General features: G+C 52.0%; 1 protein-coding gene across 2 annotated transcripts in view; it reads left to right on the top strand.

Annotated features, from left to right (window-relative positions):
- Window positions 1–105: 105 nt before the first annotated feature.
- Window positions 106–18,711, top strand: part of LOC110506554 (CDKAL1 threonylcarbamoyladenosine tRNA methylthiotransferase) — a 699,428-nt gene continuing 680,822 nt past the window's right edge. Inside the window, exons 1-3 of one of the 2 annotated variants that reach the window (XM_090230627.1) lie at window positions 106–318; window positions 936–1,102; window positions 1,982–2,094. In XM_090230627.1, coding sequence (XP_090086753.1) covers window positions 945–1,102; window positions 1,982–2,094 — 271 coding nt within the window. In that variant the 5' untranslated portion in view covers window positions 106–318; window positions 936–944. The remainder of the gene's footprint in view (window positions 319–935; window positions 1,103–1,981; window positions 2,095–18,711) is intronic. The other variant, XM_090230628.1, reaches the window with a different exon arrangement.

Below are 18,711 nucleotides of genomic sequence, written 5' to 3'. Positions count from 1 at the left end.
GATCATATATAAAGTGACTTAGTGAGTGAGTTCTCTATCTGTCTCTGTGGCCTGCTAATACGGGTATCTGCCCCCTGATTGGCTAGAATGGTCCCACCTGATCTAGGTCTCTTCCTGCCTGCCTTCCATCTTTACGGACATGTATTTCCATTGTTAGAGCGGCGAATCGACTCTCTTGTCAATATAATAGACAATCTTTGTGTCAGAGCTGATCACAACAACCTTCCAGCTAGCAGCTTTGAGTTTGTCTTCCACTTGAGAGTGGACATTTATTAGTGCCGTGTTAACGACTGAAGTAATAACCGGACATAAACACAGGTGAGGAAGTGTAATACGAAGTTGAACGCACGTGCCATTCCAAAACAGAAACACGTGGGTCGTTTTGCTGTGTTACTGTACAAATGTTAGCTGGCAGAAAGGCACGTTTTAAAGAGACAATATAGGTATAAAACGGGCTCTGTGCCGTATAAATTGTGTTATTGTTATGCATAAATGTAGCTACATAGCCCAGTTATTGAATATAAAAGCTAACAGTGGCTAACTGTTAGCTAGACCAGGCTTCTGTCGCAGTAATTTGACTATTTTGACACCACCTTTTGTAAATCATACTATATATTATCCGAACAATATTAAAGTTGTCAAACAGCCAGTAAAGATATAACTATACATGTCCCTGCTGAGACTGATCTTGGGTAAGTAGCCTAGCTAGTTTTCTAATGAAGTTAGCTGGACTCAGGCGGGCCGAGGAGGGGGTCGTTCGCGCCAAAGAACAGCGTGTTGCTAGTTCATCTGTGGATCGACACGGGACATATCTAGCTATGAGACATACTGTATTATCATTGACTACACTACTCTGAGAGGTCCACAATGTGGCTTTTAACTCTGTATTTTGTAACTCTTATGTGTGTACGTGTGTGTGTGTTTTTTTCTACCAGATCGTCATTATGCCTTCTGCTTGTGACTCCCTGATCGATGACATTGAGGACATGGTGTCAGCTGACGACCCGACTCCACAGGAGAGGCAGTATGCCAGGAAGAGCATCGTCCCCAGAGTCAGGAAGAGAAACACCCAGCAGACGACAGAGGTGCTGCAAGCAGACAGGTGTGGTTAAATCAATGCACATTTGTTTGATTAAAGAGGGAACCTTGCCCGAGAGCTGAAGACTTGAGTTGTCTTCCTGAGCTAATGTCTAGGGGCTTTAGTTCAGGGGGCTATCTCAGTATTGTGACGTGCAGGAAACCCGGGGTTCAGTCCCAGTCATTTTTAAAGCATGCTTAGACGAACTTGGGAGGATGGCTCCTTCACACCTCTGTGCTGCTACTACCTTATCTCTATTTTTATGGCTCTTTCTCAATAGTCTTTCCCTCCATTCCTCACAACCTCTGTCCTCCTCAACACTTTCCTCCCCTCTAACCACCTCCAATCAGAATGAGGTGTGAACAGAGGACCTAAAGAAACAAATGACCATGCCTTATTGAAGATGGCTCTACTGCTGCCACTAGCCAGGGACCAAATCAGTACTTCTCGGCCACTTCAATTTAACTGTAGAGTAACACTGCCATTTAGGGTTCATTATAGAATGCAAGCTGTCGAGCTTCATCGACCCCCAATTACTTAATTTCATTATCAGCTTCGAAGACTCCGACTCTTCCTCTCCCCTTCCATTGCTTGTGTTTCTTGCTTATCTACATATTCTTGTGAAATATAGCAACACATTTAAACAGGGTACTAAAAGCCAACAGTCCCTTCCCATAGTATAAACGGGGCCCAGCATTCATTGCATGTAGTTGTAGTTGATACATCTTCTTCTCTGTAGCGTCTGAGTCCCTTCCCATAGTATAAACGGGGCCCAGCATTCATTGCATGTAGTTGTAGTTGATACATCATCTTCTCTGTAGCGTCTGAGTCCCTTCCCATAGTATAAACGGGGCCCAGCATTCATTGCATGTAGTTGTAGTTGATACATCCTCTTCTCTGTAGCGTGATCCCGGGCATGCAGAAGATCTGGATGAGGACGTGGGGCTGCTCCCACAACAACTCAGACGGAGAATACATGGCTGGACAGCTGGCAGCGAGCGGATACAAGATGACAGGTAGGAACCAGTGTGTGCTGTTCAAATAGTTGGCCTCGACAACAACAACAAGTATAATGTGGCCTGGTGTGATGGTTGCCTTGGTTACGAGGTGATGGGGAGCAGGGGTTATGGGCTGGTAGGGTTAGGTGTTGTGGGGGTAGTGTTAGGTGTTGGGGTCATGGGGTGGAAGGGTTAGGGGATGGGGTCACGGGGTGGAAGGGTTAGGGGATGGGGTCACGGGGTAGAAGGGATGGGGGTCATGGGGTGGTTGGGTGTTGTTGATGACAGGTAGGTCAACAGGTCAATGGCAAGCTGTGAAATTGGTGTGAATGTGTCTGGTGGTCTAGTGGTAGCGCTGTCTACTGTGAACTACACGTCCTCCATCTTGGTCCTTACTGTCTGTTGGCCTCATGGTGTATCCCTCTTTGTCCTCCATCTTGGTCCTTACTGTCTGTTGGCCTCATGGTGTATCCCTCTTTGTCCTCCATCTTGGTCCTTACTGTCTGTTGGCCTCACGGTGTATCCCTCTTTGTCCTACATCCTCCATCTTGGGCCTTACTGTCTGTTGGCCTCACGGTGTATCCCTCTTTGTCCTACATCCTCCATCTTGGGCCTTACTGTCTGTTGGCTTCACGGTGTATCCCTCTTTGTCCTACATCCTCCATCTTGGTCCTTACTGTCTGTTGGCCTCACGGTGTATCCATCTTTGTCCCTACTGCCCTAAATGGGTTTGGGGTTTTGTGCTGAAGGAGTCTGCTTTTGGTTTGTCTCAAATGGACCAAGGTCTACACAACTAACCACAAGGTGGCAGTCTGGCTCCATGATAAAGTCCAGAACCATTTGCTCTGTTCTGAAGGGTATGGAACATGTTACTGCAGACATAATGAAGAGCTGATTGGCTGTTTGACTTTAGTCTGGTTGTGTTCTGAAGGGTATGGAACATGTTACTGCAGACATAATGAAGAGCTGATTGGCTGTTTGTCTTTAGTCTGGTTGTGTTCTGAAGGGTACATGTTACTGCAGACATAATGAAGAGCTGATTGGCTGTTTGACTTTAGTCTGGTTGTGTTCTGAAGGGAACATGTTACTGCAGACATAATGAAGAGCTGATTGGCTGTTTGACTTTAGTCTGGTTGTGTTCTGAAGGGAACATGTTACTGCAGACATAATGAAGAGCTGATTGGCTGTTTGACTTTAGTCTGGTTGTGTTCTGAAGGGTATGGAACATGTTACTGCAGACATAATGAAGAGCTGATTGGCTGTTTGACTTTAGTCTGGTTGTGTTCTGAAGGGTATGGAACATGTTACTGCAGACATAATGAAGAGCTGATTGGCTGTTTGACTTTAGTCTGGTTGTGTTCTGAAGGGTACATGTTACTGCAGACATAATGAAGAGCTGATTGGCTGTTTGACTTTAGTCTGGTTGTGTTCTGAAGGGTATGGAACATGTTACTGCAGACATAATGAAGAGCTGATTGGCTGTTTGACTTTAGTCTGGTTGTGTTCTGAAGGGTACATGTTACTGCAGACATAATGAAGAGCTGATTGGCTGTTTGACTTTAGTCTGGTTGTGTTCTGAAGGGAACATGTTACTGCAGACATAATGAAGAGCTGATTGGCTGTTTGACTTTAGTCTGGTTGTGTTCTGAAGGGTATGGAACATGTTACTGCAGACATAATGAAGAGCTGATTGGCTGTTTGACTTTAGTCTGGTTGATAGTAGGCTGTAGTTCAATACTTAGCTAGTGCCTTTGTAGCTCTTTGAAAAGCACTTAAACAGGCTGTGTGGCGGAGCAGCTAGACACTGGGGTGGTGTGTGGGGTCTGTGGAGCAGCTAGATGTTGGGGGGGGGGTCTGTGGAGCAGCTAGATGTTGGGGGGGGGGGGGGGTCTGTGGAGCAGCTAGATGTTGGGGGGGGGGGTTATGTGGAGCAGCTAGATGTTGGGGGGGGGGGGTTATGTGGAGCAGCTAGGTATTGTGGGGGGGGGGTCTGTGGAGCAGCTAGGTGTTGTGGGGGGGCGTCTGTGGAGCAGCTAGGTGTTGTGGGGGGGGTCTGTGGAGCAGCTAGGTGTTGTGGGGGGGGGTCTGTGGAGCAGCTAGATGTTGGGGGGGTCTGTGGAGCAGCTAGATGTTGGGGGGGTCTGTGGAGCAGCTAGGTGTTGTGTGGGGGGGGTCTGTGGAGCAGCTAGGTGTTGTGGGGGGGGTCTGTGGAGCAGCTAGGCGTTGTGTGGGGGGGCGTCTGTGGAGCAGCTAGGTGTTGTGGGGTGGGGGGGTCTGTGGAGCAGCTAGGTGTTGTGGGGGGGTCTGTGGAGCAGCTAGGTGTTGTGGGGGGGTCTGTGGAGCAGCTAGGTGTTGTGGGGGGTCTGTGGAGCAGCTAGGGGTTGTGGGGGGCGGTCTGTGGAGCAGCTAGGGGTTGTGGGGGGCGGTCTGTGGAGCAGCTAGGGGTTGTGGGGGGGGGTCTGTGGAGCAGCTAGGTGTTGTGGGGGGGGGGGTCTGTGGAGCAGCTAGGTGTTGGGGGGGGGGGGGGTCTGTGGAGCAGCTAGGTGTTGTGTGTGTGGGGGGGGGTTCTGTGGAGCAGCTAGACACTGGGGTGGTGGGGGGGGTCTGTGGAGCAGCTAGATGTTGGGGGGGGTCTGTGGAGCAGCTAGGTGTTGTGGGGGGGGTCTGTGGAGCAGCTAGGGGTTGTGGGGGGGGGGTCTGTGGAGCAGCTAGGTGTTGTGGGGGGGTCTGTGGAGCAGCTAGGGGTTGTGGGGGGGGGTCTGTGGAGCAGCTAGGTGTTGTGGGGGGGGTCTGTGGAGCAGCTAGGTGTTGGTGGGGGGAGGGGTCTGTGGAGCAGCTAGGTGTTGTGGGGGAGGGGTCTGTGGAGCAGCTAGGTGTTGTGGGGGGGGGGGGGGGTCTGTGGAGCAGCTAGGTGTTGTGGGGGGGGGGGGTCTGTGGAGCAGCTAGGTGTTGTGGGGGGGGGGGGGGGTCTGTGGAGCAGCTAGGTGTTGTGGGGGGGGGGGGTCTGTGGAGCAGCTAGGTGTTGTGGGGGGGGGGTCTGTGGAGCAGCTAGGTGTTGTGGGGGGGGGGGTCTGTGGAGCAGCTAGGTGTTGTGGGGGGGGGGGTCTGTGGAGCAGCTAGGTGTTGTGGGGTGGGGGGGTCTGTGGAGCAGCTAGGTGTTGTGGGGGGGGGGGGGTCTGTGGAGCAGCTAGAGTGTGAGTGCAGGGGGGGGGGGGTCTGTGGAGCAGCTAGGTGTTGTGGGGGGGGGGGGGGGTCTGTGGAGCAGCTAGGTGTTGTGGGGGGGGGGGTCTGTGGAGCAGCTAGGTGTTGTGGGGGGGGGGTTCTGTGGAGCAGCTAGGTGTTGTGGGGGGGGGGGTCTGTGGAGCAGCTAGATGTTGGGGGGGGGGGGTTATGTGGAGCAGCTAGGTATTGTGGGGGGGGGGGTCTGTGGAGCAGCTAGGTGTTTTGGGGGGGCGTCTGTGGAGCAGCTAGGTGTTGTGGGGGGGGTCTGTGGAGCAGCTAGGTGTTGTGGAGGGGGGGTCTGTGGAGCAGCTAGGTGTTGTGGGGGGGTCTGTGGAGCAGCTAGATGTTGGGGGGGTCTGTGGAGCAGCTAGATGTTGGGGGGGTCTGTGGAGCAGCTAGGTGTTGTGTGGGGGGGGTCTGTGGAGCAGCTAGGTGTTGTGGGGGGGGTCTGTGGAGCAGCTAGGTGTTGTGGGGGGGTCTGTGGAGCAGCTAGGTGTTGTGGGGGGGTCTGTGGAGCAGCTAGGGGTTGTTGGGGGGGGGGGTCTGTGGAGCAGCTAGGTGTTGTGGGGGGGGGGGGGTCTGTGGAGAAGCTAGGTGTTGTTCATAGTTGTCATTAAACATATTTTTAAAACATTTTTTTAACTAAGCAAGTCAGTTAAGAACAAATTCTTATTTACAATGACATCCTTCCCCGGCCAAACCCAAACCCGGACGACGCTGGGCCAGTTGTGCTACGCCCTATGGGACTCCTGATCACGGCCGGTTGTGATACAGCCTAGAATCGGACCAGGGTCTGTGGTGACGCCGTAGACTGAAGCCGCCAAGTTATGGTTACTCATTATGTTTCTAATACGTGTTTCTATTGTTTTCTATATTTTCTGCATTGTAAAGTGTCCGGTTTCCCTGATGAATACACTCCTGTTTATTTCTCTCTGATGTTGTCAATCCATTTTAATTTAACATCAAGTGGAAATGTGCTAAATACCATTTTTTATTTGTAAATAGTTTCCACAGCCTTGTTATCTTTTTGAAATGTCTGTTGTGTTTGTGCTGGTTATTATTTAAATGGTGCGGTAGTGGAGTGATACTGTAGCAAAAGGCCCAGACATCTGAAATGTAAATACCAGTCTATCTATCTTCTAGCACTTTAACTAAAGCTGGTTTGTTTTCCTCTAAATCCCTGACGGACTCTGAACAGAGTCCTCCGCTACTCTCTCTGCCCCCCCTCTCTCTCTCTCCCTCCCTCCCTGCCTCCCTCTCTCTCTGCCCCCTCTCTCTCTCTCCCTCCCTCCCTGCCTCCCTCTCTCTCTGCCCCCCTCTCTCTCTCCTCCCTCCCTGCCTCCCCTCTCTCTCTGCCCCTAGTCCTCCGCTACTCTCTCTCTCCCCCTAGTCCTCCGCTACTCTCTCTCTGCCCCCTCTCTCTCCCTCCCTGCCCCCCTCTCTCTCTCCCCTAGTCCTCCGCTACTCTCCCTTGCCCCCCTCTCTCTCTCCCCTAGTCCTCCGCTACTCTCTCTCTGCCCCTAGTCCTCCGCTACTCTCTCTCTGCCCCCTCTCTCTCTGCCCCTAGTCCTCCGCTACTCTCTCTCTGCCCCCTCTCTCTCTCTCCCCCTAGTCCTCCGCTACTCTCTCTCTGCCCCCCTCTCTCTCTCGCCCCTAGTCCTCCGCTACTCATCTCTCTGCCCCCCTCTCTCTCTGCCCTAGTCTCCGCTACTCTCTCTCTGCCCCCCTCTCTCTCTCTCCCCCTAGTCCTCCGCTACTCTCTCTCTGCCCCCCTCTCTCTCTCTGCCCCTAGTCCTCCGCTACTCTCTCTCTGCCCCCCCCCCTCTCCCCCTAGTCCTCCGCTACTCTCTCTCTGCCCCCCTCTCTCTCTCTGCCCCTAGTCCTCGCTACTCTCTCTCTGCCCCCCTCTCTCTCTCCCCCTAGTCCTCCGCTACTCTCTCTCTGCCCCCCTCTCTCTCTCCCCCTAGTCCTCCGCTACTCTCTCTCTGCCCCCCTCTCTCTCTCCCCCTAGTCCTCCGCTACTCTCTCTCTGCCCCCCTCTCTCTCTCTCCCCCTAGTCCTCCGCTACTCTCTCTCTGCCCCCCTCTCTCTCTCCCCCTAGTCCTCCGCTACTCTCTCTCTGCCCCCTCTCTCTCTCCCCCTAGTCCTCCGCTACTCTCTCTCTGCCCCCCTCTCTCTCTCCCCCCTAGTCCTCCGCTACTCTCTCTCTCCCCCTAGTCCTCCGCTACTCTCTCTCTCCCCCTAGTCCTCCGCTACTCTCTCTCTGCCAACCTCTCTCTCCCTCCCTGCCCCCCTCTCTCCCCCTAGTCCTCCGCTACTCTCTCTCTGCCCCCCTCTCTCTCTCTCCCCCTAGTCCTCCGCTACTCTCTCTCTGCCCCCCTCTCTCTCTCCCCCTAGTCCTCCGCTACTCTCTCTGCCAACCTCTCTCTGCCCCCCCTTCCCCTCTCTCTCCCCTAGTCCTCCGCTACTCTCTCTCTGCCCCCCCCCCTCCCCTCTCTCTCCCCTAGTCCTCCGCTACTTCTCTGCCCCCCCCCCCTCCCCTCTCTCTCCCCCTAGTCCTCCGCTACTCTCTCTCTGCCCCCCCCCTCCCCTCTCTCTCCCCCTAGTCCTCCGCTACTCTCTCTCTGCCCCCCCCCCCTCCCCTCTCTCTCCCCCTAGTCCTCCGCTACTCTCTCTGCCCCCCTCTCTCTCTCCCCCTAGTCCTCCGCTACTCTCTCTCTGCCCCCCTCTCTCTCTCCCCCTAGTCCTCCGCTACTCTCTCTCTGCCCCCCTCTCTCTCTCCCCCTAGTCCTCCGCTACTCTCTCTCTGCCCCCCTCTCTCTCTCCCCCTAGTCCTCCGCTACTCTCTCTCTCCCCCTAGTCCTCCGCTACTCTCTCTCTCCCCCTAGTCCTCCGCTACTCTCTCTCTGCCCCCCCCCCCTCCTCTCTCTCTCCCCCTAGTCCTCCGCTACTCTCTCTGCCCCCCTCTCTCTCTCCCCCTAGTCCTCCGCTACTCTCTCTCTGCCCCCCTCTCTCTCTCCCCCTAGTCCTCCGCTACTCTCTCTCTGCCCCCCTCTCTCTCTCCCCCTAGTCCTCCGCTACTCTCTCTCTGCCCCCCCCCCCTCCTCTCTCTCTCCCCCTAGTCCTCCGCTACTCTCTCTGCCCCCCTCTCTCTCTCCCCCTAGTCCTCTGCTACTCTCTCTCTGCCTGGGAACGTTGGCTGTCTGGATGTGGTTTTGCATGTGATTTGCATGTTATCCAGACATCAGAGATGACGAGCCAGGTTATTTATTTAAATCAGTTTTTAAAGAACAAGTTGTTATTTACAATGACGGCCCACACCGGGTTAACTAGGAGGCTCTCTTCATAGGTAAGGGAAGAGTGGGTGGGTGTGTTGTCTGTGCACAAAATATAGTCTGTGTGTGTGGCCTTGTACGTCTCTACCTTTGTGTGTGTGTGTGTGTGGCCTGTATGTCTCTACCTTTGTGTGTGTGTGGCCTGTACGTCTCTACCTTTGTGTGTGTGTGTGTGTGGCCTGTATGTCTCTACCTTTGTGTGTGTGTGGCCTGTACGTCTCTACCTTTGTGTGTGTGTGTGTGGCCTGTATGTCTCTACCTTTGTGTGTGTGTGGCCTGTACGTCTCTACCTTTGTGTGTGTGTGTGTGGCCTGTATGTCTCTACCTTTGTGTGTGTGTGGCCTGTACGTCTCTACCTTTGTGTGTGTGTGTGTGTGGCCTGTACGTCTCTACCTTTGTGTGTCATCTGAATCTTTTATGTGTGTATCTGTCTGTCTGTGGAGATAGAGCCTGTGAAGGGGGGGGCGGGGGGTGCAGCCTGTTTGCTGGGCTGTGAATAGTAGCCCTCTGGGCGTCCCTCATCAGGGAGCAGAGGGGGGGGAGACCGTTCTACTTCACCTGTGTCCCAAATGACTCCCTATTCCCTACGCAGTGCACTACTTTAAGACCAGGTCCCATGGGGACTAAGGATGCCATTTGGGACACAGTGTGTTCTACCACAGCTGCAGAGGGACATTAATCACATGCTTCAAACATGCAAATTCCCTCCTGCTCCCTCCCTGCATGCAGAGCCTGTGAAATGTGTTCTAATTGTCCTGGTGATCTGGTCTGTTCCATTAGGAGCCCAGGAAGGCAAACAGGAAGTCAGGCAGACAGGCGGGCGGTCAAATGGGAAGGACGGCAGGACGCTTTCCTTTCTCTCTCTTTCTCTCTGTGTCTGGTCTATACGTTTTTCTCCTCCCTCTTGTGGCCCATACAGTGTGACTAGAGAGTGTTTCTCTCTTCCCTCTTGTGGCCCAGACAGTGTGACTAGAGAGTGTTTATCTCCTCCCTCTTGTGGCCCAGACAGTGTTTATCTCCTCCCTCTTGTGGCCCAGACAGTGTCACTAGAGAGTGTTTTCTCTCCTCCCTCTTGTGGCCCAGACAGTGTGACTAGAGTGTTTATCTCCTCCCTCTTGTGGCCCAGACAGTGTTTATCTCCTCCCTCTTGTGGCCCAGACAGTGTCACTAGAGAGTGTTTATCTCCTCCCTCTTGTGGCCCAGACAGTGTGACTAGAGAGTGTTTATCTCCTCCCTCTTGTGGCCCAGACAGTGTCACTAGAGAGTGTTTATCTCCTCCCTCTTGTGGCCCAGACAGTGTGACTAGAGAGTGTTTATCTCCTCCCTCTTGTGGCCCAGACAGTGTTTATCTCCTCCCTCTTGTGGCCCAGACAGTGTGACTAGAGAGTGTTTATCTCCTCCCTCTTGTGGCCCAGACAGTGTTTATCTCCTCCCTCTTGTGGCCCAGACAGTGTCACTAGAGAGTGTTTATCTCCTCCCTCTTGTGGCCCAGACAGTGTGACTAGAGTGTTTATCTCCTCCCTCTTGTGGCCCAGACAGTGTGACTAGAGAGTGTTTATCTCCTCCCTCTTGTGGCCCAGACAGTGTGACTAGAGTGTTTATCTCCTCCCTCTTGTGGCCCAGACAGTGTGACTAGAGAGTGTTTATCTCCTCCCTCTTGTGGCCCAGACAGTGTGACTAGAGAGTGTTTCTCTCCTCCCTCTTGTGGCCCAGACAGTGTGACTAGAGAGTGTTTCTCTCCTCCCTCTTGTGGCCCAGACAGTGTTTATCTCCTCCCTCTTGTGGCCCAGACAGTGTGACTAGAGAGTGTTTATCTCCTCCCTCTTGTGGCCCAGACAGTGTGACTAGAGAGTGTTTCTCTCCTCCCTCTTGTGGCCCAGACAGTGTGACTAGAGAGTGTTGTCTCCTCTCTCTTGTGGCCCAGACAGTGTTTATCTCCTCCCTCTTGTGGCCCAGACAGTGTGACTAGAGAGTGTTTATCTCCTCCCTCTTGTGGCCCAGACAGTGTGACTAGAGAGTGTTTCTCTCCTCCCTCTTGTGGCCCAGACAGTGTGACTAGAGAGTGTTTCTCTCCTCCCTCTTGTGGCCCAGACAGTGTCACTAGAGAGTGTTTATCTCCTCCCTCTTGTGGCCCAGACAGTGTTTATCTCCTCCCTCTTGTGGCCCAGACAGTGTGACTAGAGAGTGTTTATCTCCTCCCTCTTGTGGCCCATACAGTGTGACTAGAGAGTGTTTCTCTCCTCCCTCTTGTGGCCCATACAGTGTGACTAGAGAGTGTTTCTCTCCTCCCTCTTGTGGCCCAGACAGTGTGACTAGAGTGTTTCTCTCCTCCCTCTTGTGGCCCAGACAGTGTGACTAGAGAGTGTTTCTCTCCTCCCTCTTGTGGCCCAGACAGTGTTTATCTCCTCTCTCTTGTGGCCCAGACAGTGTTTATCTCCTCCCTCTTGTGGCCCAGACAGTGTCACTAGAGAGTGTTTATCTCCTCCCTCTTGTGGCCCAGACAGTGTTTATCTCCTCCCTCTTGTGGCCCATACAGTGTGACTAGAGAGTGTTTATCTCCTCCCTCTTGTGGCCCATACAGTGTGACTAGAGAGTGTTTATCTCCTCCCTCTTGTGGCCCAGACAGTGTGACTAGAGAGTGTTTATCTCCTCCCTCTTGTGGCCCAGACAGTGTCACTAGAGAGTGTTTATCTCCTCCCTCTTGTGGCCCAGACAGTGTTTATCTCCTCCCTCTTGTGGCCCATACAGTGTGACTAGAGAGTGTTTCTCTCCTCCCTCTTGTGGCCCAGACAGTGTGACTAGAGAGTGTTTATCTCCTCCCTCTTGTGGCCCAGACAGTGTCACTAGAGAGTGTTTCTCTCCTCCCTCTTGTGGCCCAGACAGTGTCACTAGAGAGTGTTTCTCTCCTCCCTCTTGTGGCCCAGACAGTGTGACTAGAGAGTGTTTCTCTCCTCCCTCTTGTGGCCCAGACAGTGTGACTAGAGAGTGTTTCTCTCCTCCCTCTTGTGGCCCAGACAGTGTGACTAGAGAGTGTTTCTCTCCTCCCTCTTGTGGCCCAGACAGTGTTTATCTCCTCTCTCTTGTGGCCCAGACAGTGTTTATCTCCTCCCTCTTGTGGCCCAGACAGTGTCACTAGAGAGTGTTTATCTCCTCCCTCTTGTGGCCCAGACAGTGTTTATCTCCTCCCTCTTGTGGCCCATACAGTGTGACTAGAGAGTGTTTATCTCCTCCCTCTTGTGGCCCAGACAGTGTGACTAGAGAGTGTTTATCTCCTCCCTCTTGTGGCCCAGACAGTGTCACTAGAGAGTGTTTATCTCCTCCCTCTTGTGGCCCAGACAGTGTTTATCTCCTCCCTCTTTTGGCCCAGACAGTGTTTATCTCCTCCCTCTTGTGGCCCATACAGTGTGACTAGAGAGTGTTTCTCTCCTCCCTCTTGTGGCCCAGACAGTGTGACTAGAGAGTGTTTATCTCCTCCCTCTTGTGGCCCAGACAGTGTCACTAGAGAGTGTTTCTCTCCTCCCTCTTGTGGCCCAGACAGTGTCACTAGAGAGTGTTTCTCTCCTCCCTCTTGTGGCCCAGACAGTGTGACTAGAGAGTGTTTCTCTCCTCCCTCTTGTGGCCCAGACAGTGTTTCTCCTCCCTCTTGTGGCCCAGACAGTGTTTCTCCTCCCTCTTGTGGCCCAGACAGTGTTTCTCCTCCCTCTTGTGGCCCAGACAGTGTTTATCTCCTCCCTCTTGTGGCCCAGACAGTGTTTATCTCCTCCCTCTTGTAGCCCAGACAGTGTGACTAGAGAGTGTTGTCTCCTCCCTCTTGTGGCCCAGACAGTGTGACTAGAGAGTGTTGTCTCCTCCCTCTTGTGGCCCAGACAGTGTTTATCTCCTCTCTCTTGTGGCCCAGACAGTGTTTATCTCCTCCCTCTTGTGGCCCAGACAGTGTTTATCTCCTCTCTCTTGTGGCCCAGACAGTGTTTATCTCCTCTCTCTTGTGGCCCAGACAGTGTTTATCTCCTCCCTCTTGTGGCCCAGACAGTGTTTATCTCCTCCCTCTTGTGGCCCAGACAGTGTGACGAGAGTGTTTCTCTCCTCCCTCTTGTGGCCCAGACAGTGTCACTAGAGAGTGTTTCTCTCCTCCCTCTTGTGGCCCAGACAGTGTTTCTCCTCCCTCTTGTGGCCCAGACAGTGTTTCTCCTCCCTCTTGTGGCCCAGACAGTGTTTCTCCTCCCTCTTGTGGCCCAGACAGTGTTTCTCCTCCCTCTTGTGGCCCAGACAGTGTTTCTCCTCCCTCTTGTGGCCCAGACAGTGTTTCTCCTCCCTCTTGTGGCCCAGACAGTGTTTCTCCTCCCTCTTGTGGCCCAGACAGTGTTTATCTCCTCCCTCTTGTGGCCCAGACAGTGTTTATCTCCTCCCTCTTGTGGCCCAGACAGTGTTTCTCCTCCCTCTTGTGGCCCAGACAGTGTTTATCTCCTCTCTCTTGTGGCCCAGACAGTGTGACTAGAGAGTGTTGTCTCCTCTCTCTTGTGGCCCAGACAGTGTTTATCTCCTCTCTCTTGTGGCCCAGACAGTGTGACTAGAGAGTGTTGTCTCCTCTCTCTTGTGGCCCAGACAGTGTTTATCTCCTCTCTCTTGTGGCCCAGACAGTGTGACTAGAGAGTGTTGTCTCCTCTCTCTTGTGGCCCAGACAGTGTGACTAGAGAGTGTTGTCTCCTCTCTCTTGTGGCCCAGACAGTGTTTATCTCCTCCCTCTTGTGGCCCAGACAGTGTGACTAGAGAGTGTTTATCTCCTCCCTCTTGTGGCCCAGACAGTGTTTATCTCCTCCCTCTTGTGGCCCAGACAGTGTTTATCTCCTCCCTCTTGTGGCCCAGACAGTGTTTATCTCCTCCCTCTTGTGGCCCAGACAGTGTGACTAGAGAGTGTTTATCTCCTCCTCTAGTTTGTTCCATTCCTTAATAGTCTGAGTTGTTTAGTAGATCTTTAGCAGATCGTCGTGGGCATATGGTGTCCTGACACTGGGCTGTGTATTTTAATATATATTTGTACATGTGGGCTAATTATTCCCGATACGTCCTCCTGAAATGCATCTCAAATAAGGGGGTGTGTCCCAAATGGCGCCCTATTCCACATAGGGCGATTCCACGCCGACGGGATTAAGTGGAGACGCCGTTTTAATAAAATAGAAATGTTAAATTGTTGGCCAACCAAAACCCGATGGTTTAGTCAACCATAGAACTCTAAGCACAATGACGACTTTGCACAATTTACACAGTAAAACAACTGAAAACTGTGCAGTTAACAACATTTATCTCAACAGTTCTTCCTGTAAAATGTGTTTTTTTTTTGTGTCAAATCTGTAAGTGGGAATGAAAGTACTGTAGCTCTTGTGTGTATAGTTGTATGGTTTAGTTCAACGTTGTAATCAACAGGTTTTTTTTTGCGGTATGCGCTGAGCCTGTAACCGAAAGGTGGCTTGTTCGAATCCTAGAGCCGACGAGTTGAAAAAAATCTCTGTGCCCTTGAGCAAGGCACTTCAACCTAATTGCTCTTGTAAATCACTTTTTAAATTTAATTAATTTTTTAATAAGAGCACCTGTTAAAGGACTTAAATGTGTACCAGTTTTAACGTAACAAATCTGACTCTCTGCGTAATTCAGTTACAACGGAATGGTCCCTTTTTGTTACAGCGTAGTACACTTCACCAGGGCACTACATAGGGAACAGAGTGGCTTTTGGGACACAGACGTGTGGTTATTCATAGTTTAATGAGACTATTAGACTGAGAAGAGATGCTTTCTGCCAGAGGCATGGACATAATAGTCACTCAGCAGCCTGCATTACTCATTGGAGGGATCTGTCACAGAGACAGAGACAGAGACAGAGACAGAGACAGAGACAGACAAGTTGTATCAGAGTTATAGTGCTGTATGAAACGCGATAATGACTGAGGTGACCGTCTGAGATTAGTAGGTCGTAGGTCAACAGTAGTGATGAATGAAACGTGATAATGACTGTGAGGTGACCGTCTGAGATCAGTAGGTCGTAGGTGCTGTATGAGACATGATAATGACTGAGGTCGTAGGTCAACAGTAGTGCACTACATACAGACTGGAGAGACCATTTGTAAGGCAACGTATAGTGATGTTAGTCATGGCTAATGTCCCTGAGGCGTCACTACAGACACCCTGGTTCGATTCCAGGCTGTATCACAACCGGCCGTGATTGGGAGTCCCATAGGGTGGCGCACAATTGGCCTAGCGTCGTTCAGGTTTGGCCGTCATTGTAGATAAGAATCTGTTATTTAACTAGGCAAGTCAGTTAGAAAGGTTCCATTAAAAATGTATGGTATTGACTGGCTCTGTCTGGTCTGGTTCTCCGGGCTGGGTCTGGGGTCCGGGTCTCCGGGCTGGGGTCCGGTTCTCCGGGCTGGGGTCCGGTTCTCCGGGCTGGGGTCCGGTTCTCCGGGCTGGGGTCCGGTTCTCTGGGCTGGGGTCCGGTTCTCCGGGCTGGGGTCCGGTTCTCCGGGCTGGGGTCCGGTTCTCTGGGCTGGGGTCCGGTTCTCCGGGCTGGGGTCCGGTTCTCCGGGCTGGGGTCCGGTTCTCCGGGCTGGGGTCCGGTTCTCCGGGCTGGGGTCCGGTTCTCCGGGCTGGGGTCTGGTTCACCGGGCTGGGGTCTGGTTCACCGGGCTGGGTGTGGGGTCTGGTTCTCCGGGCTGGGGTCTGGTTCTCCGGGCTGGGGTCTGGTTCTCCGGGCTGGGGTTTGGTTCTGGGGTACAGACACAATAATAATAAAGCTCTGTGAAATTTGATGTGTGAAGTGGAGGTGGTTTTACACAAAGTGCTTTAGATGGTTTCTCTGTTTCTCTGTAGGCTGTGACCCCTTACACACACACACACACACACACACACACACACACACACACACACACACACACACACACACACACACACACACACTATCCTGGGGGCTTGGTTGAAGGCCGGTTGTGTGACCGTGTTGTCACTCTGACCAATGGCAGGTAACAGGGTGTGACATTGCCACTTTCTCACCCCCCCTCCATTTCTCCCTCCATCCACCCCTCTCTCCTCCTCCCCTCTTTCTCACCCCCCCTCCATTTCTCCCTCCATCCACCCCTCTCTCCTCCTCCCCTCTTTCTCACCCCCCCTCCATTTCTCCCTCCATCCACCCCTCTCTCCTCCTCCCCTCTTTCTCTTACCCCTCCCTCCATCCACCCCCTCTCCTCCTCCCCTCTTTCTCACCCCCCCTCCATTTCTCCCTCCATCCACCCCTCTCTCCTCCTCCCCTCTTTCTCACCCCACCTCCATTTCTCCCTCCATCCACCCCTCTCTCCTCCTCCCCTCTTTCTCACCCCCCCTCCATTTCTCCCTCCATCCACCCCTCTCTCCTCCTCCCCTCTTTCTCTTACCCCTCCCTCCATCCACCCCCTCTCCTCCTCCCCTCTTTCTCACCCCCCCTCCATTTCTCCCTCCATCCACCCCTCTCTCCTCCTCCTCTTTCTCTTACCCCTCAATCTCCCTCCCTCCCTCAATCCCTCTCGCGCTATCTCCACTTCCACCCTCCTCTTCCCTCCCTCCCTCTGACTTCATCAGCTCAGAGATGAGAGGGGGGGGGGGGGGAATGGCAGGTGGTGTTAGGTCCTTATTTAGGCCCAGAGTGATGGACAGGCACTGGGGGGGGGTCCAGGCCGTGTGCCCGTCTTCCTGACGGACAGTGGGGATTGGGAAAGGTGAGACTGTCACGGCCAAATCGGTGGAGATGAAACTGGGAACGTCCTGTAATGGTTTTGGTGGCGTCAGCTCTGTGTGTGTGTTGGGCCCACGCTGGCCTCCCGGCTGGCTCTCATCACAAGGCTTTGCTGGACAGGCCGTTCTGAGCTTCAGGGAAGGCTTCAGGCTTAAGGCTTAATGGCTGTTCTGTTCAGACTGGGTCTCCAAAATGCCACCCTACTTCCCCATGGGGTTCTGGTCAAAAGTAGTGCACTATTTAGGGAATAGGGTTTCATTTGGGACTCACACCACTGTCTGTATGGAGAGCTGCACCTGGGGGTGTTGTCTGATGTGGCTGAATTGTTCGTTTTTTTTTTTTTTTACAGCAACAAATAATTAATGCTTTTTAATGACTCGGGAAAGTAAAGACTTTAAAAGACTTTAAAAGAGTTTTAAAAAAAAATCAGTAACTGTAGAATCTACAACTACAGCAGCAAAAAGCTAATTTGGGTTTTAAGTGTGTTTGTCCTGCCAAGACCCAATATTGAAATGGTGAAGCCCAGTTCCCCTGTCCACCACCAGAGGGCAGTGTTGCCCCACTGTAAAGAGACACCATTGTTCCCTCTGACATCTCCACGGCACCACAAGCAGGTTAACATTTTCCTCCTCAGAATTGACTGCTCTCCCAGATAGCATGATGTCAGACTTGATTTGTGAGAACATTTGTTAAACAGCCAGTCACTTTTGTCAGTATCGACAAGTGAGCAGCGTGCACTATTAAAGATTCACTCCTATTAAAGATTCATAATGATTCACTCCTATTAAACATGCATAATGATTCACTCCGGTTGAACCATCATAATGATTCACTCCCGTTGAACCATCATAACGATTCACTCCCGTTGAACCATCATAACGATTCACTCCTATTTAAACATGCATAATGATTCACTCCTATTAAAGATTCATAATGATTCACTCCTATTAAAGATTCATAATGATTCACTCCTATTAAAGATTCATAATGATTCACTCCTATTAAACATGCATAATGATTCACTCCGGTTGAACCATCATAATGATTCAGTCCTGTTGAACCATCATAACGATTCACTCCCGTTGAACCATCACTCCGGTTGAACCATCATAACGATTCACTCCGGTTGAACCATCATAATGATTTACTCCGGTTGAACCATCATAATGATTCACTCCCGTTGAACCATCATAACGATTCACTCCCGTTGAACCATCATAACGATTCACTCCCGTTGAACCATCATAACGATTCACTCCCGTTGAACCATCATAACGATTCACTCCCGTTGAACCATCGTAACGATTCACTCCCGTTGAACCATCATAACGATTCACTCCCGTTGAACCATCATAACGATTCACTCCCGTTGAACCATCGTAACGATTCACTCCCGTTGAACCATCATAACGATTCACTCCCGTTGAACCATCGTAACGATTCACTCCAGTTGAACCGTCATAACGATTCAAGGTTCTAAAGCTGTCAGTCTTGCTTTGTACTGTGTCTGAACCAGGAACAGAGAAGCTTGCCACTGATGTAGGACTAGTCCTTAACCAGGAACAGAGAAGCTTGCCACTGATGTAGGACTAGTCCTTAACCAGGAACAGAGAAGCTTGCCACTGATGTAGGACTAGTCCTTAACCAGGAACAGAGAAGCTTGCCACTGATGTGGGACTAGTCCTGAACCAGGAACAGAGAAGCTTGCCACTGATGTGGGACTAGTCCTTAACCAGGAACAGAGAAGCTTGCCACTGATGTGGGACTAGTCCTTAACCAGGAACAGAGAAGCTTGCCACTGATGTAGGGCTAGTCCTTAACCAGGAACAGAGAAGCTTGCCACTGATGTAGGACTAGTCCTTAACCAGGAACAGAGAAGCTTGCCACTGATGTGGGACTAGTCCTTAACCAGGAACAGAGAAGCTTGCCACTGATGTGGGACTAGTCCTTAACCAGGAACAGAGAAGCTTGCCACTGATGTAGGACTAGTCCTTAACCAGGAACAGAGAAGCTTGCCACTGATGTGGGACTAGTCCTTAACCAGGAACAGAGAAGCTTGCCACTGATGTGGGACTAGTCCTTAACCAGGAACAGAGAAGCTTGCCACTGATGTGGGAATAGTCCTTAACCAGGACGACATTAGAGGGCACTGTTTACCCAGTATAGATACAGACTGAGCCTGTCTCCTACCCATAGAGGGCACTGTTTACCCAGTATAGATACAGACTGAGCCTGGCTCCTACAGTTTTCTACCAGCCAGGCAGGACGGACTTCATAGAAAGAGACTGGACTGGGCTTTACTCTCGTGGCGTTCTCTCTCTC

The sequence above is a fragment of the Oncorhynchus mykiss genome, chromosome 3 (genome assembly GCF_057628025.1).
Source record: "Oncorhynchus mykiss isolate SJ-2025 chromosome 3, ASM5762802v1, whole genome shotgun sequence".
Lineage (NCBI taxonomy): Eukaryota > Metazoa > Chordata > Actinopteri > Salmoniformes > Salmonidae > Oncorhynchus > Oncorhynchus mykiss.
Note: the sequence above shows the minus strand (reverse complement) of the source record. Positions and strands in the feature narration are given on the sequence as shown.